Consider the following 27,171-nt stretch of genomic DNA (forward strand, 5'->3'; position numbering starts at 1 on the left):
GAGACCTGTGTTCCTTGTTGTGCTGTTTCGAGTACTCCACCAACATGGCCAGTGCCGATAATGCTGTTCTCAGCATTACTATCCCACTTCTATGCCTCCTTGAAAAAATGCTTCTGTTGATGGAAGAGGATGTGACACAGGAGGAGGAGGTGGAAGAGGGATCATTTCATAGGGTTTCCGGACAGTTATTCACAAGTGGCTCTGACGGTGGGTTCCTGCACCCACAAACCCAAGGTACACAATTGTCCAGCCAGGGCACAGTTCTGGAGGATAACGAGGTGGAGGATGAGGAGATGGAGGAGGAGGAACCGTGTTCACAGCAGGGTGGCACCCAAACCAGCTCATGGTCATAACTGGTGCGTGGCTGGGGGGATACAGAGGACACAGACAATACACCTCCCACAGAGGACAGCTTTTCGCTGCCTCTGGGGAGCCATGAGTGATTAAATGCTGCAGTGTCTCCGAAACGACCGCCGAGTTGGCCATGTTCTAACTTGTGCTGATTACTGGGTGGCCACACTGCTGGATCCCCGTTACAAGGACAAAGTACCGTCCCTAATTCCGTCACTGGAGCGTGATCGTAAGATGCGCGAGTACAAGCGCACGCTGGTAGACGCGCTGCTGGTGGCATTCCCACGTGACAGCGGGGGCAAAGTGGAAGTACAAGGCGAAGGCAGAGGACAAAGAAGAGGTCACCAACGCAGCTGGGGCACCACCATCCCCTCAGAAGGGAGGGTTAGCATGGCCGAAATGTGGAAAAGCTTTCCGCCACAACAACAAGCACGCCACAACAACAAGCACCAATAGCTGATAATGGAACATCTTAGCAGGAGGCAGCATTTTAGCAACATGGTGGAGCAGTATGTGTGCACACGCCTACACATACTGAATGACCGGTCTGCCCCCTTCAACTTCTGGGTCTCCAAATTGGGCACATGGCCTGAGCTTGCCCTTTACGCCTTGGAGGTGCTGGCCTGCCCTGCAGCCAGTGTATTGTCTGAACGTGTGTTTAGCACAGCAGGGGGCGTTATCACAGACAAGTGCAACCGCCTGTCCACAGCCAATGTGGACAAGCTCACATTTATTAAAATGAACCAGGCATGGATCCCACAGGACTTGTCCGTACCTTGTGTAGAATTGACATGTATACCGGCCTTTACCAGCCATTGTTATACTACAGCACAATTGCTTATTGTTGTATTTGGGATATTTCACACTCTTTTGGAGTGTACCCTAATAAAAATGAAATAAAAATGAAAACAAAAAAACTGTGTTGGCACTTTGTCCTCCTCCACCGCCGCTTCCACCTACACCGCTACGTCCACTGCCTTCTCAAACTCCTACTCCATATGGATCTCCACCTCATAAATCAAGTTTATTTTTTTCAATTTTTACGTATTTTATTTTATGTCATTTTACTAATTTGTCTGTTGCATTTTCGGGTGAAATTCTCCACTTTTTGATTGTGATATACCCCGGCTGTACCTAGTAGAGAGGTAAAAAAAAAATTACTAATTTGTCTGTTACATTTTCTGGTGAAACTCACCAATTTTTTTGTGTGATATACCCCTGCTCTACCTAATAGACAGGTAACATTTCACTAATTTGTCTGTTACATATTCAGGTGTAATACACCAATTTTTGGGTGTGATATACCACAGCTCTACCTAGTAGACAGGTTAATAAATTTCACAAATTTTTCTGTTACATTGTCGGGTGACATTCACCAATTTTTGCCTGTGATATTGTAATGACCGGCAACACACACAGGGAGGAAAACAGGGAAAGCCCTGCACAAGGGAGAGGGAAAGGTGGTGACCCCTAACTCACCTTGCAGCTGGTACCTGCCTGCCCTGTCGTCCCTAGACGGGTTCCTCACCCGTGCGGCGATCACGTGCCTAAACCCTGGCTTTCCCTGAAATGAGCCCTAGATAATGAACGGGCCGGTGGGATCGCTAGTCCTCACCACTGCACTAAGAGGGAAACACCAGGGAGAGGACAGACAAACACAGACAAACACAAACACCCAGGTGGACGGCAACAATTGTCCACAAAGGTCCAACAGGGATCCGGAGGGTAGCGTTCTAAGGCAACACTCAGAGAACGCAGCAACACAGCTCCAGTGGGTCAGAATAGATGTCCAGGCAGGAAGCTCTATATCTGGCAACCAGAGAAGTGTGAGAGGGGAATATAAGGAGGATTGGGAGTGCTGGACAAGGAACAGCTGAGAGAAGGAGCTACGGATCCCTGAGTGAGCCAAAGGGGTTTGTAAAGCAAACCCAGAAAGCTACAATAAGGAAACTTCCCTATCTGACATAGAGCGTGCAGCCAACCGCTGCGACCTCCTGACCCCGGGTACAACGGAGTCAGGCGTGGCTCTTGACACCCTCGTGACAGATATACCCCTGCTCTACCTTGTAGACAGGTTAATAAATTTCACACATTTTTCTGTTACATTCTTGGGTGACATTTTACCATTTTTGCCATGAATAAACTCCTGATCTGCATAGGTGACAAGGACCAAATTTTTTTTAAATCATCTGTTCCATTGGTGGGTTACCCATTTCTGGCGATGAAAAACCCCTGCTCTGCATAGGTGACAGGGAATTCAATTTGTAAAATTCATCTTTAATTGGCCCTTTCATTCGATCCTTCTTCTTTAATAACTTGTCCAACATTTCAGCTCGATCACATTGCAGCCATTGACCTCCCTTGGATGTAGTATCCCTTTCTCACTCTCCCTCTCTGGCATGGAACCTTGATTCACTGCTAACTGTGATCAACATGGTAGGCTCAGAAAAGAACATTGAAAGTTGATAGAGAAGATATCCAAATGGATCGTGGACGTCACGGGGAAGTGCGATCAGACAGAAGTTATCTAGAGTCAATGAAGCGGCAGCAGGGCCTCACCTGTCTAACGTTTCCAAATCCAAAATACCCCAGTGACATTTCCTATCATTTTTTATTAATCATTCCCATAAAAGGGCATCTTAAGAGTCCTGCATTGTTATTTATCGTCACTATATCCCCAAGTCGGGAGTGGGTAATTGCCACGCGCTCCCTCCTTTCCTTCGATTCTTCAGTTTTAATAACTTCTCCCACATTTCCGCTCGATCACAATTAAATTTCATCCATTGATCTCCCTTGGATGTGCTACTCCTTTCTCACGCCCCCTTTCCGGCGTGGAACCCTGATTCGCCGCTAACCGTGATCAACATGGTAGGCGCAGAAAAGAACATTGAAAGTTGATAGAGCAGATATCCATTTAGATCGTGAACATCACGGGGACATGCGACATGGTGGGGCAGTATGTTTGTAAACTCCTACACGAACTGACTGATGGGTCTGTTGCCTGCAACTTCTGGGTCTCTAAATTGGGCACATGGCCTGAGCTTGCCCTTTATGCCTTGGAGGTGCTGGCCTGCCCTGCAGCCAGTGTAATGTCTGAACGTGTGTTTAGCACGACTGGAGTGGTTAAATTTCCTAATGTTTTGGGGTGTACCCTAATTTAAAAAAATAAAAAATAATTTAAAACCAAAAAGCAGTGTAGGCGACCTCCTGCTCCCTCCACCACTGCTTCCAACTACACCGCCACATCCACCGCCTGCTCAACCTCCTACTCCATTTGGACTTCGTTCTCCTAGATCAAGACTCGCCATGCTCTTAACCACATTTTGCTGCCTTTTTCAGCCCTCTAGCCCTTTCCATTACTTTTTTAGAGCTATTTTAGTGCTTCGAAGTTCGGGTCCCCATTGACTTCAATGGGGTTTGGGGTCAAGTTCAGGTCAAGTTCGGCTCCCGAACACAAACCTTTTTTGCAAAGTTCAGCCAAACCCGTCGAACCCGAACTTCCAGGTGTCCGCTTAACTCTATCAGTAATCCATCAGTATTGCTAATGACAAAAAAAAACAGGAGTGGATCCAAAACAGAGATGACCAAGTCAATCATTCAAGAACCACTAGATTGCAGGTCAAGACACAACCGCTAGACACCGGATTCTCACTGCGACTCCTGCTGCCACGACCCCTTACTCTGCTGCAACCTCTGCCTGTGTCAGAAACATTTAGGCTTCTGCCACTCCCCTGTGCAGGGCCTTGCACTTCTCTGTCTGACATACTGTTAGATTAAATAAATAAAAAGGAAATTAAAACATCCCAAAAAACTCTGTAATTTTCTCACTTCAGCACACAACGGCTAATAAGCCCCTTTTTTGTGCCACTAATACACGCCAAAAAGGGCTTTAGAACATATAACTGCACCGCTGAATGGCAAATAGGCCCTTATTTGTTTCCACTTATACACGACACTAAAGGCTTTAGGATATATAACTGCACCGCTGACCAGCAAATATATTTTTTCTTTTTCCACTAATACACGCCACAAAAGGCTTTGAAATATATAACTGCATCACTGACCGGAAAATATATATTTTTCTTTTTCAACTAATACACAACAAAAAAGGCTTTAGAACATATAACTGCACCGCTGAACGGCAAATATATTCTAGTTTTGCCCCTAATACACAACAAAAAGGGCTGTAATTTTAGCACATTACCACACAACGGCTAATAAGCTCTTTTTTCCCACTAATACAAGCCAAAAAATAAATAGGAAGTAGAAAAATTTCCCCGTAATAAACCCCGTTAATGCTTGTTTTAAACAGCACTTGCACCCTAATAAGATTGGTTTGCTGGAATTATAGAGCTGTATAATGGCAATTTGGATCCCCAGGCAGTGCAGCAAGGTGTAAAAGGATTGTTCCTATTACCCAGGCTGTGAAATTCCCCTACTGAACCTTGTTCAATATAAATCCTGTGGAATAATTCCTCCCTATCCTTTCCCTACACTTTGAATAATCTTGCCCTGCACTTGTAAATCATTTTTTATTAGCACAATGAAGTTTTTTTTAACGCTGTCCCTAGCGCCTGCTGACGTCTCTCCCTGCACTAAATACACTGGTAAATGGCAAAATCTAAGATGGCTGACGCTATTTATAGGGATGTGACATCACAGGGTGTTGCTGATTGGCTGCATGCATGGCATTATGAGTGATCCCGCCTTCCCAGAGTTCTTTTCTCCATGTCCTCACACGTGCAGCCACCATTTTAGGAAAAATTGCAATTCGTTACCACGAATCCCGAGAAATTCGGCTTCGGTGCGAATAAAATTTTTCCTGAAATTCAGATCGAATTCCAAGTCAGCTTTGATTCCCTCATCTCTAGTTCTAAACACTGCATTTGCATCCGTCACACAAATAGAATTGTTAATGAGTCTGTTAATTGTGTCAGTGACATAAAGCCATTTTTGGGGGTGCAAAACACCTCCTTTTCATGCCTGACACAGAAATACAATGCTTAATCTAGCTGTTAATTCTGAAAGTGACCTATAGCCATTTTTTAGAGTGCAAAACACCTCATTTGAACAATTGTTCGTCTGTCAGTTTTGTGGGCGACCTAAAAAAATTAGGACAGCATCAGATAAGAGATGTGGTTGTGGTGTTGATGGTGGAGCTCCTGCTGCAGGGAGAGGATGTTGTCAATCTGTGTCAGCTGCGCGCCCAAATGAAACACTTTCCTCTGGTGCACGCAGACGACAGGGCGTTCTGCATTATTTTGTAGGCGTATGAATGTTGAGGCCAGTAGATGAGGTGGTGATTTGGATGGCTGACACTGCCTCCAGTTTCTTCACATTGTCTTCCACGCAGTCCCCTGCTGAAAGTGCAGAGTTGGCACCGGCAGCCCATGGGCATCTGTCTTCCACATCAACCCCATGCAAGTCATGCAGCAGTCACTTATGCTTTCTGATGTCTCTGTTGGCGGGGGTTCCGTGGGCTATCCAACTAACCTAGCCACAGAAGTGGAAGAGATTGAGTGCATTGATGTCCAACCACTTATGTCTGAGGATGAGGACATTGGAGGACCGCCGCAGCACGTCTCTGAAGACAAAAACAAAGGTGTCAACTGCTGTGGCTATCTGCAGTGTGCAGGAGGGCAGAGGTGAGAAGTGGGTGGAAGATGATGTGGAGAATAATGAGGTTCTAGACCCCACATGGAATCAAGGTCCTCCGAGTGACATGTGAAGTTTGGAGGAAGAGGTGGTGGTCACACAGCGCCAGCCACACTGCAAAAGAGGGAGCAGGGTGCAGAACCACACTGGCCATTTCCTAGCCAGAATGCCTGCTACTGCCCACCGTGCCAAGGGACAGAGGACTCGAAAACCATCTCAAAGGAGCTCCCTGGCATGGCAGTTCTTCAGGCAACGTGCTGACGACAAGAGATGGGTGGTTTGCACGCTATGCAATTAGAGCCTGAAGTGAGGCAGAAATGTTCTAAACCTAAGCAACAGCTGCATGATCAGGCATCTAACTGCGAAGGATGAGCTGCAGTGGAGTAGACACCTGATAAACCACAAAAGATCTGATGCTCCTCCTGTTCCCTCTTTTGCTGCAGTCTCAGCCTCTTCCTCTCTCTCTGGAGTGACAGGGCCACTTGGCACCCCGCAAAAAAAGGATGTGACGGCAACACCACCACCTTCACCAGCAGTGTCACCAAGCATCTCCTTACTGTCCCATGGAAGAGTTCAGCTGACGGTCCCCCAAACACTGGAAAGAAATAAGAAGTACCCGCTACCCACCTGTTAGCCCTGGCCCTGAATGCCAGTATTTAAAAAAATTCCTGGCCGTTGAAATGCTGCCATTCCATCTGGTGGAGACGGACTGTTTTAAAAACCTGAGGACGATGGCTGACATAGCTCCCAGCCACCACTACTTTTCCAGGTGGGCCATCCCTGCCCTTCACAAACAAGCGGTGGAGAAAATCAGGTGTGCGCTGCACAACGCCATAAGTGGCAATGTCCACATAACCATTATTTTGTTGTTTTTTAGAACCTTGCTCATCTCCAACTATTATAGTCAGATTGGCCATAACATGATATAGCATACTGTTATGGAATCAAAAGGGCACAGGTTGCTAGAGGCAGGGTGTAATAGAATGCATGTCCGTGTTGCATAATATAGAATCATGCACTGTATTATAAGTGATCAAGCCCCCTAGTAGCCAAGCCCTATAGTGGGACTATACTGAAAAAAGATAAATAAAATCAGAATGTTTAAGACTATAACACATCATTTTCCTATGAAAAATTATCTCTGCATCCATAACGATATATACTATAAAACAAATGTATTATTTATCCTGCACTGGGGATAAATAATTAAAAACTAAAAAAATAATTGCTATCTTTTTTTCCTCTTGTGTCCAACAATTGCAATAAAAAGTCATTAGTTAGTCATATGTGCCTCAAAATTGTACCAATAAAAACAGCTTGGCCCACAAAGCACAAGCCCTCACACAGCTCCATCGAAAAATTATAGGTTAGTTATAGATATAAAAGGTATAGATTTGGTATTGCATAATCATTTTTGACCCATATAATAAGGCTGTACGCACAACCATGTTCATTTTGCAGACAATTGGTATCCACTTTGCGGACTTTGCGGACAAATATAGGACATGTTCCATCGTTTGCAGTATCAACACACGGATGCGGAAATCACATGGAAGTCATCTGTGTGCTTTCCGCATCCATGTGTCCGTTCCAGAAAAGATATAACATGTCCTATACTTGTCCACAAAGTGCGAATCACTTACCCATTGTAGTCAATGGGTCTGCAAAAAAATGTAGCATGCACACTGACCGCATTTGTATATTGTGGATCTGTGGTTTGTAGACATGGTCGTGTTCATGAGGCCTTAAAGGTTAGTTATTTATGCTGCCCGGCAAATGTAATGAAACAATGGGGAAAAAGTGTTGCTTTGTCGTCACTCCCAGGAACAGTTAATAAAAGTGAACTGAAAGTTACTCTAAAACAAGCCTCCATAAGGCCACATTGGTGCACAATTTAATTGAAAAAAGTAGTTTGTTTTGAAAAGCAATAATTGTATGCAAATTAGCACTCTTTCCAAAGAAGAAAATCGATAGATCTGGTTCTACTTGTTGTAAGGTGGCTATCCTCTGAGTCAACATTCATCCTTCTCAACCTAAAACAGGCTTAGGCCTCTTTCACACGGGCATTCTGGATTTGCTCCGGATGCGTTGCATGTGCATTGCAGGAACCCCAGACAAGTGCGCACGCAATTTCAGTCAGTTTTCTTTGCATTGCATTGTTCAGTTTTTATTGCGCGGGTGCAATGCGTTTTGCATGCACGTGATAAAAAACAATGTAGTCCCCAGACCCGAACCCGGACTTCTTCAATGAAGTTCTGGTTTGGGTTAGGTGGTCTGTAGATTTTATTATTTTCCCTTATAACATGGTTATAAAGGGGCCTTAGAAAGGCCGTAAAAGGGGCCTTCGAAAATGATGAATGAGACAGGCCTGCCGGCCATTCCCTGCGCCCGCTCACTCCAGTTTTAAAATTGTGGGCGAGGAAGGGGACTGACTGGCAGGTAGAAGATAGTCGCAGATAGTGGCACAACTAACCATTGCGTCGCCATCTTATAGGCGTATTTCAGTATAATAAATGACCCCCATAGCTTAAGATTTATAACTAAGCAAGACACTCATCTGCAGACAGCTGTTTCATGGTGATTGCCCTCATCAGTACAGAGAAGAGAGAAGCAGTTTAAACCAGGATCACATCACCGCTTTGTTTTCGATTCTTCTGATCAGAAAAACAGGAAAATAGAAAACAAATCCTGTATTAATTTAAACATTGGTTAGGCCTCAAATTGAGGTCCACAATGCATGGGCACTAAATGTGTGCCCACTGTCTGCGGATGCGGAACTATTCACTTGAATGGCGACCGCAATCCGCGTCTAACGGTCTGCACTGCAAATTTTTTTTTGCGGTGCGGAGATACTGACAGAAAACCCACAGAAGTCCTCCTAGTGCTTCTACGGGCTTCCGATCCGTGCCTCCGTTCCGCACCATGTCTTCCAGATTGTGCCTCATCTGTGATACGGTGCGCACACAGCCAGTGCCCAAATATTGCACACCAGCTGTTTGCTGACTGCAATATGGGCACGGACCTGCAACCGTATTGTTTGTCCGCACCTGATCCGCATTTTTTGAGAGTTGGATGTGGACTCATTAACTTCAATGTTGCTACAAAAGATGTGGACAATACACCACGTACTCTCCGCATTCATATGTCCACACCCACAAAAATATACATGTCCTATGCTTGTCCGTATTAAGGGCAATGATAGGACTGTTCTACAGCTGGCAAGACATTCCATTCTGCAAAATGCCAAATGTGCATGTCATGTGCATGAGCCTTATGCACATTTTTCATCTATTTTAGCCATTTCCATTTGAGATCCGTTATTTTAGATGTAAAAACAAATCCTACAGAGAATTCCCTGTAGGTTTAAGGAGTCTTAGGTGACGCAATACTGGTTGAAAGTTCTGCAAAATAGCTCTTTCCAAATGGGAAAATAAATCTGTGCCCCTGGTACAAACTATTTGAAGGCAGCTATAACCCTACATTATGTCTCAAGGTCTGTTTAAAAGGTCATATGGGCATGCAGACGGGTAGCTCTTACCCTCTTGTATAGTTAACACATCAGAAACAACTGACCCTAGAACACCCTATTAGTGGGAAGGGGGCTGGGAATGCCCTGCCTATCTATACAGCTCTGCATAGATAGGCAGGGTATTCCTAGCCCCCTTCCCACTAATAGGGTGTTCTAGGGTCAGTTGTTCCTGATGTCCTAACTATATAAGAGGATAAGAGCTACCCTTCTGCATGCCCATATTGCATCCATTGAAGTGCACCAAGGTACTAGAAAAACTGTCAGAAACTGTCCAATAGCCATTTGGGATTGGTGTCGGTGTACATCTAATGAAGTACACCAAGGCGTCTAGATTGGTGAGATTATTCCATTTTTCCTTGCTGTGTTTTATGGGCCTTGTATTGCCTCATGGTTCCGATCTAGGGGACCATATAGTATGTAATTTACTTTAATTTATCTTTTATGTATTTTTGGTGTAGTGTATCTATTTTATTATAGTAACAAGTAAAAGTTCATCTTTATTTACAAACCGGATTCCAAAAAAGTTGGGAAACTATACAAATCTTGAATAAATACTGAATGCAATGATGTGGAGGTGCCAACTTCTAATATTTGATTCAGAATAGAACATAAATCACGGAACAAAAGTTTAAACTGAGAAAATGTACCATTTTAAGGGAAAAATATGTTGAATCAGAATTTCATGGTGTCAACAAATCCCCAAAAAGTTGGGACAAGGCCATTTTCACCACTGTGTGGCATCTCCCCTTCTTCTTACAACACTCAACAGACGTCTGGGGACCGAGGAGACCAGTTTCTCAAGTTTAGAAATAGGAATGCTCTCCCATTCTTGTCTGATACAGGCCTCTAACTGTTCAATCGTCTTGGGCCTTCTTTGTTGCACCTTCCTCTTTATGATGCGCCAAATGTTCTCTATATGTAAAAGATCTGGACTGCAGACTGGCCATTTCAGTACCCGGATCCTTCTCCTACGCAGCCATGATGTTGTAATTGATGCAGAATGTGGTCTGGTATTATCTTGTTGAAAAATGCAGGGTCTTCCCTGAAAGAGATGACGTCTGGATGGGAGCATATGTTGTTCTAGAACCTGAATATATTTTTCTGCATTGATGGTGCCTTTCCAGACATGCAAGCTGCCCATGTCACACACACTCATGCAACCCCGTACCATCAGAGATGCAGGTTTCTGAACTGAGCGTTGATAACAACTTGGGTTGTCCTTGTCCTCTTTGGTCCGGATGACATGGCGTCCCAGATTTCCAAAAAGAACTTTGAATCGTGACTCGTCTGACCACAGAACAGTCTTCCATTTGGCCACACTCCATTTTAAATGATCCCTGGCCCAGTGAAAACGCCTGAGCTTGTGGATCTTTCTTAGAAATGGCTTCTTCTTTGCACTGTAGAGTTTCAGCTGGCAACGGCGGATGGCACGGTGGATTGTGTTCACTGACAATGGTTTCTGGAAGTATTCCTGAGCCCATTCTGTGATTTCCTTTACAGTAGCATTACTGTTTGTGGTGCAGTGTCGTTTAAGGGCCCGGAGATCACCGGCATCTAGTATGGTTTTACGGCCTTGACCCTTACGCACAGAGATTGTTCCAGATTCTCTGAAACTTCGGATGATTTTTACCCAATTTTTTGCTGGGTAACACCTTTCTGATATTGCTCCACTAGCTTTCTGCACAACATTGTGGGAATTGGTGATCCTCTACCCACCTTGGCTTCTGAGAGACACTGCCACTCTGAGAAGCTCTTTTTATACCCAATCATGTTGCCAATTGACCTAATTAGTGTTAATTGGTCTTCCAGCTCTTCGTTATGCTCAAATTTACTTTTTCCAGCCTCTTATTGCTACTTGTCCCAACTTTTTGGGGATTTGTTGACACTGTGAAATTTTGAATCAAAGTATTTTTCCTTTAAAATGATACATTTACTCGGATTAAACGTTTGATCTGTCATCTACGTTCTATTACAAATAAAGTATTGAGATCTGCCATCTCCACATCATTGCATTCCATTTTTATTCACGATTTTTATAGTGTCCCAACTTTTTGGGAATCCGGTTTGTACTTTACAAAACCAAACATATAAATATTTTAGGACCAATATGGCATTCGTCTGGTGTTGTTGTTGTAAATAAGATATACCACATACATTTTGTTGACTTTGGGAGCTTAGGACCATCTTGACTCGAAGACTGGAATCCTGGGAACTGTATAAAAATAGTAGTATTATTTTCACATATGATCCTGTTATTTCTGTTCACAATTGCATCCTGTTGATATACAGTACATGTAGGGACAGTTATATCAATACATTGTGCAGTACCATAAAAGTAGAGTTGTAGTCAGTAGGAGCAGCACTCTTGCTTTACTCCTGTGCACAGTCACAGCAGATAACATTGTGCTAGTTAGCCAGTGCAGCGACGTGAATGCAAATGAGACACCTACCGGAATTTAGTTTGTAGTGTTGCCGGGTGGTGACTGGTTGCTGCAGGCTCCTGGTTCTACTACTACTACTACTATTACTACAACTAACACTACTGTAATAATTTATGTTAGAGGTTTGTAGACTATGTCATAGACCCCATAGTTGATCTGATCTGTGTGGTGTAGCAAGTTAAATAAGCATTTATTACAGTGCTAAAGTAGCATATCTCTGGGCTCTTCAACCCGTAGGATACCAGCTCCTTACATGTACGGCGCTGGAAACTGGGATAGAAATCCCAGCGCCGTACAGCGCTCTGATCTCCTGCGTCCGCTCGATCAGCTGCAGGGGTCCGGCCGGACCCCTGCTGTATGCAACGGCATTGGTGAAAACACCGATGCCGGCCCATTAACCCATGCACTGCCGCGGTCACGGCACATGCGGTATCCTGCCGGGTGCAGGGTGTCCATCGGGACCCCGAATTGCTGTGACGGGGACCCGATGGTCCGAGCACCCGAGTAAAATGGAAGTCAATAGGAGAACACGAGCATTAAACCAGGCACTGAAGAGGGGAGGGTGCCTGGTTCATAGGAAAATGTCAGAAATTGATGGAAACACCACCGAAATGGTTCGGGATCAGCATGGGGAGAATGTCTGGATGCATCTTGGACTCCCAGGTCGCGGCTGGGAATGATGTTGTCAGAGTAGTACGCCACTTTTACAGACTGACAATAATATGCACAAAACCGACCAAAAAAACAATTTTAGAGGAAAAATTGTTAAGATTGATGGCCTGCTGGTGACCCTCAAAAACATTTGGAGTAAGGGCCTACTGATCTGACCATCTAAAACATTAGGGGCGAGGGCCTGCTGCCACATTGGTGACTCCAGATAACCTCTGGGCGATTGCACGTCTCCATGATGGCGATGATCCATTCGGATGTCTGCCATCTCAACTTTCGATATTCTTTTCTGCGCCTACCATGGTGATCACGGGTAACGGAGATACCGTTGCCGAGGAGGGAGCCTGAGAAACGGCTACCACATCCAAGGGAGGTCAATGGCTAAAATCTGATTGGCTGTTACATTGTCCATTTTTTTTTGTAATTGTGAACCACCCAGAGAGGGTGGTTAAAGTAATTAAAGCACAAGCATCCAAGGAAGGCAGCAGGTGCACGGCAATTACCCACTCCCAACTCGGGGAGGTAGTGACGATAAATAACAATACAGCCTTAAGAGGCCCTGTTATTGGAATGAGTACACTTTCCGTTAATGAGGATCTATTGGAGGGTAAGTCTGGTGCCAGCAGCCAACTTGCTCCGGGCCTCCACAACGTTCACCCAGTGTGCCATCATGGTGAGAATTGTGTTGACCAGACTTTTGGCTACTGAGACTGGACTTGTACGTGAGGGCCTGCTGCCACTTAACTGACTCTACATAACTTCTAGGCGATCGCACGTCCCTGTGACGGCGACAATCCATTTGGATTTCTGCCCTATCAACTTTGAAGCAATTTTTCAACAAGGACCTTCTGGTATAGCACTGTTTTGCTTGTCCTCTCCACCAGAGAAATGAGAGATAAGAAGTTCTCTTTGTAGTGGGGGTTGAGAAGGGTGAACAACTAGTAATCCGTGTTGTCTAAAATGCATATAACGCGCGGGTCGTGGGAAAGGCGGCCTAACATGAAGTCAGCCATGTGTGCCAGAGCACCAACAGGCAAGACTTCGCTGTTGTCATCAGAAGGTGAGCTGACCCTGTAAAACATTATATGCAAGGACATTATATGCAACAAATAAGCATGTTGATATGATGGAAGAGGAGGAGGAGGAGGATGAGAAAATATTTAACCATATACCCTTTTTTGTGGTGGAAGGCGTGCATTGGAATACAGTGAATTGAGTACATTAAACAACAATTTAAAGTGCCTTTGTTCATCCGCTATCCTCTGGTGTAGTCGAGAAGCCTGAGGCAATCCAGGCCTTGTTCATTTTTTTAAGAGTCAACCTATCAGAATTTTCAGTTGACAGGCGGATAGGCTTATCTGTTATAATGCCACCAGCAGCACTAAATACCAGCTCAGACAAAACGCTGGCGGCAGGGCAGGCCAGCACCTCCAAGGCGTAAATCGCCAGTTCGTGCCACGTGTCCAGCTTGGACACCCAGTAGTTGTAAGGCACTGAAGGATCACTGAGGACGCTGACACAGTCTGCTACGTACTCCTTCACCATATTCCAAAACTTTTCCTTCCTTGTGACACTAGGCCGCGCATCAGGGTGAGGGTGCTGGCGGGGTGTCATGAAACTGTCCCAGGCCTTGGAAAGTGTTGCACTGCCTCTGTTGGAACTGCTGTGTATTCCCCTTGTCTCCCCTTCTCGGTTGCCCAAGGAAGTACAGCGTTGTCAGATGGAAATTTTTGGAGCAATTTCTCAACAAGGACTTTCTGGTATTGCACAGTTTTGCTTATCTTCTCCAACTGAGGAATGAGAGATGAGAAGTTCTCTTTGTAGCAGGGGTTAAGAAGGGTTAACACCCAGTAATCTGTGATGTCTAAAATGCATATAACACATGGGTCGCGGGAGAGGCAGCCTAACATGAAGTCAGCCATGTGTGCCAGAGTGCCAACAGGCAAGACTTCACTGTCGTCAGCAGGAGGATCACTGTCAATCTCATCTTCTTCCTCCTCTTCTGCCCACCCATGCTACACAGATGGAATTAAACTTCCATGGGTACTACCCTCTGTAGCGGAGGCAACCAGCTTCTGCTCCTTCTCCTCTTCCTCCCCCTCCTCTTCATCGTCCAATTCGTGCAGAGAAGACGGATGGAGGGTGGTCTGGCTATCACCTTGTGTAATTTCTTCCCCCATTTCCACCTCTTCCACATGCAAAGCATTGTCCTTAATTGTGAGCAGCAAGCGTTTGAGTAGACACAGAAGTGGGATGGTTCTGCTTATAATAATAGCGTTATGGCTGCTCACCATCTGTGTTAATTCCTCAAAGTTTCTTTAAACCTCACAGAGGTCAGACATCCATGCCCACTTCTCGCTTCTGATTAGCGGAAGCTTACTGGAAAGGCAACACCCATGTTGCACCTGTTATTCCACTACTGCCCTTTGCTGCTTACAAAGCCTAGCCAACCTGTGGAATGTGGAGTTCCAGCGCGTGCTCACATCGCACAACAGTCGGTGAGCTGGCAAGTTAAAGCACTGCTGCAGCGTTGGCAAACCGGCTCAGGCAAATTGGGGTAGGTTTTGAGAAACTGCTTAACCACTAAGTTTAAGACGTGGGCTAGGCATGGAATGTGTGTGAGGTTGTCGAGCTCCAAAGCCGCCACCAAGTTACGGCCATTATCGCACACAATCATGCCTGGTTGTAGGTTGAGTGGCGAGAGCCAAAGCTCAATCTGTTCCCTTATCCCCTGCAACAGCTCTGCAGTGGTATGCTGTTTGTCCCCTAAGAATATCAGCTTCATCACGGCCTGTTGACGCTTCCCCACTTCAGTGCTACACTGCTTCCAGCTAATGGCTGATGGCTGACTGGTGCTGCAAGCGGATAATTCGGAGGTGGAAGTGGAGGAGGAGGTGGAGGAGGAGAAGTGGGGGTTGGAGACACTCGCTTAGGTGCTTGCGGAAACCCTGATGGAATTAGGGACCGCAATCCTCGGCGTCGGTAGCACCTGTGCCATCCCAGGGTACGACTCGCTCCTGGCCTCCACAGTGTTCACCCAGTGTGCTGTCAGGGAAATTTAGCATCCATCGCCAAATGCAGTTGTTCATGTGTCCATGGTTAAGTGGACCTTTCCAGTAACTGCTTTGGTCAAGGCACATGTGACGTTTCGGGTCACATGTTGGTGTAAGGCGGGCACAGCACACCTTGAAAAAGAGTGGCGGATGGGGACTGCGTATCGCGGGACATCAGGCTGCAGAAGGCCTCAGTGTCCAGAAGCCTAAATGGCAACATTTCCAGGGCCAGTCATTTTGTAAGGTGCGCATTTAGTGCTATGGCCTGCGGGTGGGTGGCTGGGTATTGGCGGTTGCGTTCAAATGCCTGGGGTAATGACATTTTGACGCTGCGCTGAGACAGGGAAGTTGATGTGGTCGCTGATGGTGATTGCGAAGGTCCAGGTGCAGAGCAGGAGGCATCCTCTCCTGCACCTTCAACAGGTGATTGGCCAGCACGTACTATAGGGGAAGAGGAGGCAGTGGTGCAACCCGCAGACACCAATTGTGGACCCAGGCGTTCGTCCCACTTATTACGGTGCTTGGATGCCATGTGGCGGATCATGCTGGTGGTGGTAAGGTTGCTAGTATTCATGCCCTCACTCATTTTGGTGTGGCACAGGTTGCAAACTACTATTTTTTTGTCATCTGCACTTTTCTCAAAAAAGCGCCGTACTGCGGAACACCTGCCCCTTGGCAAGATAGATTTATGCAAGGGGGTGTTTCATGGAACAGTTGTTGGCCTTTTTGGTGTGGCCCGCCTTCTCCCTTTTGCCACCCCACTGCCTCTTCCAGCCTGTTGCGGTGCTGCAGATCCTTCCCCCTTCCTGTACTGCTGTACTCACTCGGCATTCCACCTTCCCAGGTTCGGTCAGTGACCTCATAATCCACCACTTCCTCTTCCACATCCTCACTCTGATCTTCCTCTTGATTTGTTGACCTAACCACAACCTCAGTGATTTGACTAATCTGTCTCATCCGCTTCATCAACCTCTTGAGACAGTAATTGCAGTTGACTTATTGGCAACTGTGTCTCATCATCATCCACCTCATTAAACACTAATTGCCGTTCTTGTGACTGTGGATGCTCAAGAGGCTGGTTATCAGGGCACAAGATCTCATGTGAGATACATCCTGTATTTTATAAATTAAATCTTTAATTGTGGCCTAGTGTGGTTCAGGGCGTGTGAGATACACCCTGTATATATAGGGGTTATATTCAGGTATTTGAAATACAGCCATTTTGGGCAGAAATCTTTAATTACAGCCTAGTGTGGGTCAGGACATGTGATATACAACCTTTAAATACAGGGCTTTTATTCAGGCATTTAAAATACAGCCATTTTGTGCACAAATCTTTAATTGTGGCCTAGTGTGGGTTAGGACATGTGATATATAACCTTTAAATACAGGGCTTCTATTCAGGTATTTGAAACAGCCATTTTGGGCAGAATTTTTCAATTGTGGCCTAGTGTGGGTCAGGGCTTGTGAGATACACCCTTTAAATACAGGGCTTCTATTCAGGTATTTGAAATACAGCCATTTTGTGCATAAATATTTAATTGCGGCCTACTGTGGGTCAGGGCGTCTGAGATACACTCTTTATATACAGGTGTTCTATTCAGGTATTTGAAATACAGCCATTTTGGGCACAAATCTTTAATTGCAGCCTAGTGTGGGTCAGGGCGTGTGAGATACACCATTTAAATACAGGGGTTCTATTCAGGTGTTTGAAATGCAGCCATTTTGGGCAAACAAATAATTGAGGCCTAGTCTGCTTCAGGGCGTGTGAGATACACCCTGTACATACTGTTGTTCTATTCTACTATTAATTAAACACCCATTTAGGGCAAGATACTAAATTCGAGAAATATGAGAAGAGCGTCAAATAAGGTACGTGGCCCAGGTCGTGGTGCTGCCGGTGGAGCTCCTGTTGCAGGGAGAGGACGTGGTCGATCTGTGCCAGCTACCCGCACAAGTACTTATTCAGGCCTCACCATTCGTAGAGCCTCATTAGGCCCGACCAAATACCGCTGCAGGTTGTGCTACCCGCACAAGTTAAACCCCTTCCTCAGGTACGAGTTGGCGACAAAATCTGCAGCGGTATTTGGTCAGGCCTAATGCGGCTCTACGAATGGTGAGGCCTGAATAAGTATAGGCGATAGTAGATTGGGTTGCTGACAGTGGCTCCAGTTTATTCACATTGTCTCCTACCCAGTCTCCTGCTGAAAGATCAGACTTGGATCCTGCAGCCGATGTCCATCAGTCTTTCACCTCACCCCCTTGCCATTATCCTGCCTAGAATAAAGTGTTCTTTAGGTATCTCACTGAGAAACAGAAATGATTCTTCAGAGCGCAATATCTGCATATCCACTCATGAAGTGTCAATTTTTCTTTTTGTGTTTGTCTTTATAGGAGTTTGTTATTTTATACGTATTGTACAATTTAGGCTACGTTTTATGGCAGGTGGTACCCTGTGATTACACAGAAGGTATTGGACACAAAAGTATTGAAAATGCTGGAAAAATTTTTGGGTACTGTAACTGTAAAATACTGACAGCCTGCCACCACACAATAGTCCTTAAAAGGACTTTTGGGTCCTTGGAACATTTTTATACTAAATAGATTGCGATTACACTTCCTACACAATCTGTCCCTTCCGAAGCGCAGCTCTCCCTGATTACAAATGAGCCGAACATGCGTCATCGGGTGCTATATAGCACCTGATGGCGTGTTGCAGCAAGCCAATCACTGCAATGCCAGTAGCCAACATGGCTACTGGAATTACAGTGAAGCCAGTACTTACCTCGACGTTTATTGTCTGCTAATCAGCCGCAAAACGTGCGGGAAGGAGAATCGAGCATGACGCTCGGGCACATGCGGTACTCGGCCGAGTACCGCCATGTGCCAAGCATAGCGATGCTCGAGCCGAACAGCAGTTCGGCCGAGCATGCTCTCTCAACACTATAAAGAAGTCTTGTAATGCATTGTACAGGGGATCAGACCCCCAAAAGTGGAAGTGCCAGAGTGGGACAAAAAATAAAGTGAAAAAAGTTTCAAGTAAAAAAAAAGCATCCAAAATAAAGTTAATTTTAAAAAAAAAAAAATAGGGAAAAAATAAAAGTATTCAGAGTTTTGTATAGAGGTGGCTCACTCCCTGAACAATGAGTAGGATGGGTGCACCTACAGAAAAGATTTCACCCAATCTTCAAAAATGGTAACAATATAGAAAAAATAGTAGGGCACACCTACAGTTGGGTACACATAGGAGATTTATTATACATTTATTCATACAACAGTATATAATAATATCACATAAAAACAAATTAAACAAATATTAGCATGCGGTTACTGCGTAGATAAAAAGTAAAATCGCTTAAAAAATACAAAATGTCACTGGACAGAGTAATCCTAAATAGAGGAGTCTTTTCACTAAGTATTTCTCCAAGTTGTAATATTAATATCGCAAGTTTAGTTCCTCAGTCCGCATAAAGTAAAGTTCCCAGAGCAGTTTCAATGTAATAGAAGGGTAATTTTGTTACTTATATTTCTTTTTACTTGAATCACTTTCTGTGTGTATATCAATTCGACATTTATTTGTCTACTCACACTTATGCTGGCTGTGTTGCGGTTTACCGTGGCGTCCCACGTATGGTCCGCTTGCAGTCAGCGGTATCGCTTCCTGAGTGTGGATCCAGGGATCTTCGGTAGTGAATTGCAGGGGTGCCGTAGATAAAGGTTTGTATGTGAAAATCACTGCCAGGTGCTTGAATCAAGCTGCAGGTTTGTTCTTACTCCGGCAATCAGAGTTTGCTTTCTCCTGCCAATTCTTTTTAATACCGATCCCTCTCCTTGTGGTTAGTTTGAAGCGCTTCAATGTTCCAGCTGCATATCTAGTCTTATGGGATCCTCTCTCACCAAACGCGTTTCGGAGTTGGCTACGACTCCTTCATCAGTGCCACTGATGAAGGAGTCGTAGCCAACTCTGAAACGCGGAAGGACAGAGAGAGCTCGCCAGCCTTCTGTAACCCTGATCGGACTCTCCGTGACCAGTTTATCCTAGGGATCCATGACGCCAGTTTGACTGTTACCATGCAGGACATTATACGACTAGAGACTGATGCAAAATTTCATGACGTACAGATAGAGGCCATCTCACATGCCAATAGTATGGTCCTGAAGCCTCAGACCGCAGTTGGAGTCATTTTGTCGCAGGGGGCTAGCTCTGGACCAGAAACAGTAGAAAAAGGGACGGTTAAAGAAATTCTCACAGTAATGCAGAAATTGCAAGAGCAAATGGAACCCCTGCAAACCAGTTGTGCTGAAAATTCTATGAGAATAGCAGACTTCCATAAAACTAGAGACGAAGGGGCGGGCCATCCACACAAAGAAAGTCAGAATCACCCACAACCCCACTTGAGGGATGAGGACAGAACCTACCAAAAGGGTCCAAATAATTTAGTATAGCATTCAAGAGAAACCGAAGGGGCCCAAACCGATGGCCAGAGCGACGGGAGATATGCTGCTGGGAGTGTGGATGGATGGACCACGTTGCTGCTAGATGTCCAGAGTAGCGACAAGCTTATGAGAGAGCGCCGTTAAAACTTAAGTCCCCTGTGGCTGTAGGGCGTGTAGTAGGGGAGACTGGGAAGGAGACTATGTGGTGAGAATGCCCTGATGAGGACCTAATCGCTGCAAGTCCCATCATATATCGGTTACCTGGATGATTGACACGGGTTCCCAAGTAACCACTCTGAGTAGAGACTGTTATGAATGGTACTTTCGGCAACATGTGGAATATGATCCCCATACATTCGTACGAGTGATCGCAGCTAACCAGCTACTAGTCCCGGTGGTGGTAGTGGCCTGGATGAATGTCCGGTTATGTGATCAAGATCTAGTGAAGAAAGGCATTGTGGTGGTACGGGAGTCACATGAAGTAAAGGCCCCTGTCATTTTGGGGATGAAATTGTTAAAAAAATTGGATCAGATTCTCTTTGAAAAGAAAGGTCACGGTTATTGGAAAGAAACCACCACCCATCGGCCGACTCAAACAGCGTTTCAGAGGTTGATCCGGACATGTGGCTTACAGAAAAGTTTAGATGCACAGCGTCCAATGGCTCGAATTTCAGTCTCTTTGCATACAAAAGTTACATTTCCACCCAGTGGAATTGTAGTATTATTTTACTGAAAGAGTAGTGGATGCATGAAATAGCCTTCCTACAGAAGTGGTAGTTGCAAATACAGTGAAGGAGTTTAAGCATGCATGAGATAGGCATAAGGTCATCCTTCATATAAGATAGGGCCAGAGGCTATTCATAGTATTCAGTATATTAGGCAGACTAGATGGGCCAAATGGTTCTTATATGCCGACACATTCTATGTTTCTATAATAGTGTCCATGTCTGTAGGCACCTGTCGGAAACTAGAAGGCATAGCTGTGTTGGTAGTACCACTGCAGGCAGCTGAAGGGGGTGTTGTTCTACTAGTAAACCATTCCTTGGCAGTAGTTTGCAATGGGAGAGTACCACTCCGATGTGTAAACACTCAGGACCAGAGTGTAGACCTGACCCCAGGAAGGTTGCTGGCTGATATCTATGTGACTCCGGAGGAAGTAAGGAAAGTAACTTTGATGCAGCTGAAGCTGGCTGAAAGGGATGAGTGGACCGTAACTGTGTCCATGGGAGAAGATGAGGGCCCCACCTCTCAATGGAATGGCTGTGCAATTCAAAAACAGATGAAGATGGAGGCTTGTTTGTGTTCCCTTGAACAGGTCCAGAAGGTAGATGAACTGTTGTGGCAGAACCGAGCAACCTTTGCACGTCATGATAAAGATTTTGGATGTACGACAGGGATATACCATGAGATTCCCACAGGAGAAACCCATCCAATCCCGTTGACTAAGATGTTGCAGTGTGGGATCATCCAAGAAAGCCAAAGTTAGCTCCGGTGGTGTTAGTAAGAAAAAAATATGGGTCCATCCGGTTTTGCGTAGACTAACGGAAATTGAACGTCTACACCATACGAGAGTCCTACTCCTTACCCTGGATTGAGGAGTGCCTCTCAGCTCTAGGGAGAGCCCAGTACTTCTCCTCGCTAGATCTGGCTAGTGCGTGTTGGCAGGTGCCGATGGCCAAGAAAGACAAGGAGAAGACAGCATTCATCTTGCCCATTGGGCTATACAAATTTAACCCTTTGGGTTGACAAATTTTGCCCTTTGAGTTGACAAATGCCCCCAGAACGTTTAAGCGATTGATGGAGAAATGTCTTGGTGATTTCAATTTTGAGTTTACTCTCATCTACTTGAATGACATTATAGTGTATTCTGCGAACTTTGAGGGCCATCTCTACCAGTTGGGGTATGTATTTCAATGATTGTGGAAACACTGGCTCAAATTGAAACCCAGTATATGTAGGTTGTTTCAATCTGAAATTGATTACTTAGCTCATCGCGTATCAGGAGAAGAGGCGAGACCGTCGAGGGACAAGATACCGACTACCCTGCGAGAAGTGAGGGTGTTCCTTGAGGTAGCCAGTTACTATAGACGGTTTATTAAGGATTTCACCAGGGTAGCAGCACCACTTAATGCTCTCCTACGAGGCAAATCCGGTGGTCCGAAGAACCGATCCGTGAAATGGGGACCTGAACAGAAACAAGCCTTCGGGATTTGAAGGATGCTCTGACAACAGCCCCAATCTTGGCGTATGCTGATTGCCACTTGCCATTCCAACTATATATGGATGCAAGCCTGTATGGTCTCAGAGCGGTGCTTTCCCAGTTTCAGGATGGCCAGGAGCGTGTCATAGCATACACCAGATGGCCTTTGTGGGATTCTGAAAGAAATCCCGAGAATTATAGTACATTTAAGTTGGAGCTGTTGGCACTGGTATGGGCCATGACAGAGAAATTCTCTCACTATTTGAAGGGACTAAAATGGCTCCTTTCTTTGGCTTCTCACGTCAGGAATGGGCACAGATACAGAGGGTCCCTGAGGGGCTGACACAAATGATCAAGTGTGTTGAGGAAGGCAAGAAGCCCTGTAAAGAGAAAAGAGAACAACTGACACGTGAGATATTATCAGTTCTGAGTCAGTGGGAGAAGTTGGAGATGAAAAATGGAGTGCTATGCCGAAAGATCTATCTACATTCTGAAATCGACATTCGATACCAAATTATGGTGCCTATTGAATTGGCTCGCTTTCTTGATATTCAGTCAGCCAATCTTAAAGTGTGTGTGTGTATGTGTGTGTGTGGGGGGGGGGGGGGTAATATGTAAGAAACAGCCCAATGATGTCCCAAGTTTCATTAATCTGTGTAAACTGTGGTAAAGTTAAATGTATATATGTTTATGTGTTTCTGGTCCTTTAAGACAGCAACTATTGTAATATAGGCTGGAGTAACACGCCCCCAATGATGATGTTTTTCCAGTGTGTGAGAAGAGAAGCAGGCTGTGACAAGACAGAGAGCAGCAGCCATCTTGGCAAGAGAAAAGACAGGCGTCTGTGCTTTATTGAGAGTGTGTGGAGATAGCTGTATGGATTTCAGTACAAAGGTGGACAGAGTGTAAAGAGACAGTGTGTTTAGTGGGGCTACGCTGAAGGGACTGTGCTCAGTGGCTAATTGGTGAAACCGATATTTTGGCTGTGAATATTGCCATCAAAGTTAGAGACTCGCAGTGCTGGACAGTAACTGCCAAACCCCAGTTTATATCACATCTCAGTGTACTGATTCTGCAGGACTGTCAGTGTGCTGAGTGATACTTGCTGTTGGACTCCATTGCATCCATTTGGTTTCCCTGTCTGCTGAGGAGGATTTCATTGCTTCAGCTATTGTGATAACCATGAGGAGAGGATGCTTTGGCATCAAAGAAAGGAACGACATTGGGCCCCACTGCGTGTGCTTTTATGGACTATAAGTGGTCCACGGGGAAAAAGGGGTGTGTGCACCCAACTGTGAAGTTAGGGTCAGTTAGGGATAGTTTGGGGAATATTGCTCATTTCGTGTCCGTACTACAGAAACGGACGCAGTAAAAGTGGAAACTATTGCAGAACCTGCCTTGAAATGTTCATACTATACTGTGCATTTTGCTTGTCCTTTTCCCTGTTCTTTCCCCTTTAACTTGCCTTTATTAACTTGTAGTAAATACATGTTTCTTGAACTTGACCACTGCATGTGCGTTCTTTTCTGGTTGCGGAGCCCAAGCCACCTGCCTTCCTCTTGGTTCACAGCTGTGTGTTTTTATTTTGACGGTACACCAAATTTACACTGTTATACAAGTTGTACATTGGATACTTTACATTGTGTGATGAATACCGTACCCCGACTGACGTCGGACGTCAAATACGTAGAGCCAGCAAGATACGGTATGGTCACTGGTTACCAAGGCGTGACATTACACTGTCCCTGAGGAGCAGGTAAGGTCCACTTGGAACAGTGTTCACAGACTCCTCCTGTCCACACGGGCACAGAGAGGCAACAAGCTGAGAGAGCCTTTTTTACTGCGCCAGTGAAACAGCACATTCTCAGCTTGGGTATACTGCCACCAGTTTCTTGGTTGATATAAGCCCAGTCTGCAAATGAGATTATATAGGGTAAGAAACCAACCCGCTGTAGCATATTACTAGGCCGAAACACGGACGCGGGGATTCGCGATCGAGATACAAGACAGCACAAGACTAAATTAGATATTTAATCGCCTTAAGGGCTCACTAGAAATAACACTATACACACAAAGAACATATACAGTGGTCTGAGGTTACAAATACAGATGGCGTGGTACAGCAGGGTTAAGCAGAACCCAAAGTCAGTTTACCAGGTATAGGAGTCCTTTGGGTTGTGATGAGTTCTTAGCTGTGGTCATAAGGGAAGAAGTCATGTCAGCTGGTTGAAGTTCCCTCTCGAAACACATGGCACAATGGTCCGCTTGCTGGCACAAGTCTTTTAACCAGCAGCCGGCCCCTCCCCTCCTGGCCTCTGGGTCCACTCTCCCTCTGCTGGGATGGCAGCACATGATCCACAAAACCAATGAGGGCTCATGGCTTCAGACCAGAATGTCGCAGGGAGGTGGTTCTGGGACCAATACATCCGCCTGAGTTACGGCTACCAGTAGAGTTCAAGCATTGTACCGTTATTTTGTTTCTGTGGGAAAATATGTACATCTCCCCTCCCTGGCATCCCACCACCAAACTATGACCACGGGCCTGTTCATCGTGACCAAAGGGACACAAATATGCATCTAGTTTATGTCTGTGATGGACGAGCGATTCATGAATCCTGCATATGGGTTTTTCCTGTTCCATTAGATGGGTTCCTGGCTGGCTGAATGGAGGGGAGAAATTGTAAACAATGGTGGCCTGCTAGAGGTTCTTTGCCAGTTGGCTGGGCTTTGAAGCAGGGCCCCCCTGTGGAGTTCACTACCTTTGCTATTTGACAGCTGATAGCTGGTTTGGAAACATGGTTGACATTGAACAATAATCCATATTGAGGATCATGACTAAGAACCTAACAGTTCGAAACGCGTAGATCCGGGGCTCCTGGGATCACTAGTGTTTGTTATCTATTGCTGTACTCACCTGGATTTCATGGTGTCAATAAAGATTGGGATTTTCATATCATATACTGCGGTGCTGGAGCAATCTTTTGAACTTTCTTGTAATAATCCATATTCCTAACACAGTGTATCAAAATGTCATATCTTGAGTGTTGCCCCATAAAAAGATATAATAAAATGTTTGTGGTGTATTCACCTTTGTGAGATACTATATATTTACTGAATAGGAACCTGAAAATTTATTTCTAACACATTTTGAATTAAGAAAGGTGGAGGGTTAAAAAATGCAGATTTTCAAATGCCCATCAAATTTAATATATTGCAGCAAAGCTTCCAATGTACTGATTGAAATGTTTAGTTTTCTGCAGAATCCACTTGTAACATAGAACCATATTAGAGTCACCCAGAAGTTAAATGACTTACCGTTTGTCACTAATTAAAAAATAAAGACTTTTGCATGTTAAACATGAAAACACACACACTAGAGTGCAAACTGACCAATACCTAGTTTACCCTAGAACCTTTTAGAGACCAGGTGCCCAAACTGCGACCCAAAACCCACTTATTTATTTCAAAGTGTCAACAGGGCAATTTAACCTAAATACTACAGTTCAATATACAGATGTAGCAGGGGTAACACACACACTCTTAACTCAGATTCTTTAAATCATTGCGTTATCTTGAAACAAAAGCTATTGAAAAGCAATTGCTTAACGCATTTAGTTTAGATAACATGTCTCATAAAGCATGTGTGTTACCCTTGCTACATCCGTAATATATATTCCATGGACGTTATCATTTAGCTACAGTATAATAGTCTGCCTACATTTAATGTGCTGCCTGTGTTGTTCATAGTGCACCCTGTGCTGATGAATGGCAGGAAAAGTCTAAGGCATATTGGTACATTATATAATTTTTCCAGGGTGCCCACAGAGAAGGCTCTGAGTGCCACCACTGCCCTACACTATAAACTGACTAATGAAAGGTGGCCATCAGTCGACAAAGGAGCGTTAGCTCTTTCATCGGCTGCTCAATTATACGAGCCAATTGTTCCCAACAATTGGGACAACAATAATGCAGTCTACTAGAGCACTTTCCAACTGTAGCATTTACACTAGGCAGCAGACTGATCAAAGGCAACATTTACACTAATACCTATAAGATAGATGCCAGACCGTTTGCAATCTTTGTAATTTTGTATTAGTAACTGTATAAATACATGAGTTAAAAACAAGTATAGGTGCAGAGAAAAGCATCATCTGCTGGAGGAGAACACAGTGTGAATAGCCCATATACTGTATGTCCATATATGTTGGCGCCATCCCGGAGGAGACACAGTATGGGCAATTGCTTCTTGTCCTGCAGATTTTACTATTGATAATTATTGCACTTGCACTTTACTTTTGGTCATATATGGACTATTCCCACTGTGTTCTCCTCCAGAAGATGACGCTGGCACTAACTGGGTCAACCTACCAACCTTGCCACTGGGGAACATTGGCAAATTCATTATCATTTATACCAGTTTCCTGGCGTAAATGACAATTGTGACTCGTCAAAAATTATGCGCATCTTCCAGTTGGGGATATCAAAGACTGGTGAAAAATACCAGTCTTTAATAAATGACCCCCACTGAATTAATGTGTATTGTACTGGTTTTAGCTTGTTATGTTCCTAAACCTGTAACCTGAAATCAATGGTGCTTTAATCCCTTTATGACTTGTGCTGTACATTTATGGAATATAAAGATTTGCACAGCAGTGGTAATACTATTGATCTCTGACATTTAACCCCTCAGATGCCATTGTCAACTACTTCCATGCACCGAGATCAAGGGAGTTGATTGGTTGCTATGGCAGCCTTAGCCTTCTAAAGGCCTGCTGCAGTGAAGTTCCTATCAGGTCCTGCTTCCAAGTACATCATATGCAATATAATGACAGGGAG

General features: G+C 44.9%; 1 protein-coding gene across 5 annotated transcripts in view; it reads right to left on the minus strand.

Moving 5' to 3' along the window:
• LCP2 (lymphocyte cytosolic protein 2) overlaps positions 1-27,171 on the minus strand; it is a 527,047-nt gene that overhangs the window by 218,039 nt on the left and 281,837 nt on the right. For all 5 annotated transcript variants that reach the window (XM_044280889.1, XM_044280886.1, XM_044280887.1 and 2 more), the window contains one exon: positions 11,690-11,747. In XM_044280889.1, coding sequence (XP_044136824.1) covers positions 11,690-11,747 — 58 coding nt within the window. The remainder of the gene's footprint in view (positions 1-11,689; positions 11,748-27,171) is intronic.

The sequence above is a fragment of the Bufo gargarizans genome, chromosome 2, assembly GCF_014858855.1.
Source record: "Bufo gargarizans isolate SCDJY-AF-19 chromosome 2, ASM1485885v1, whole genome shotgun sequence".
NCBI lineage: Eukaryota > Metazoa > Chordata > Amphibia > Anura > Bufonidae > Bufo > Bufo gargarizans.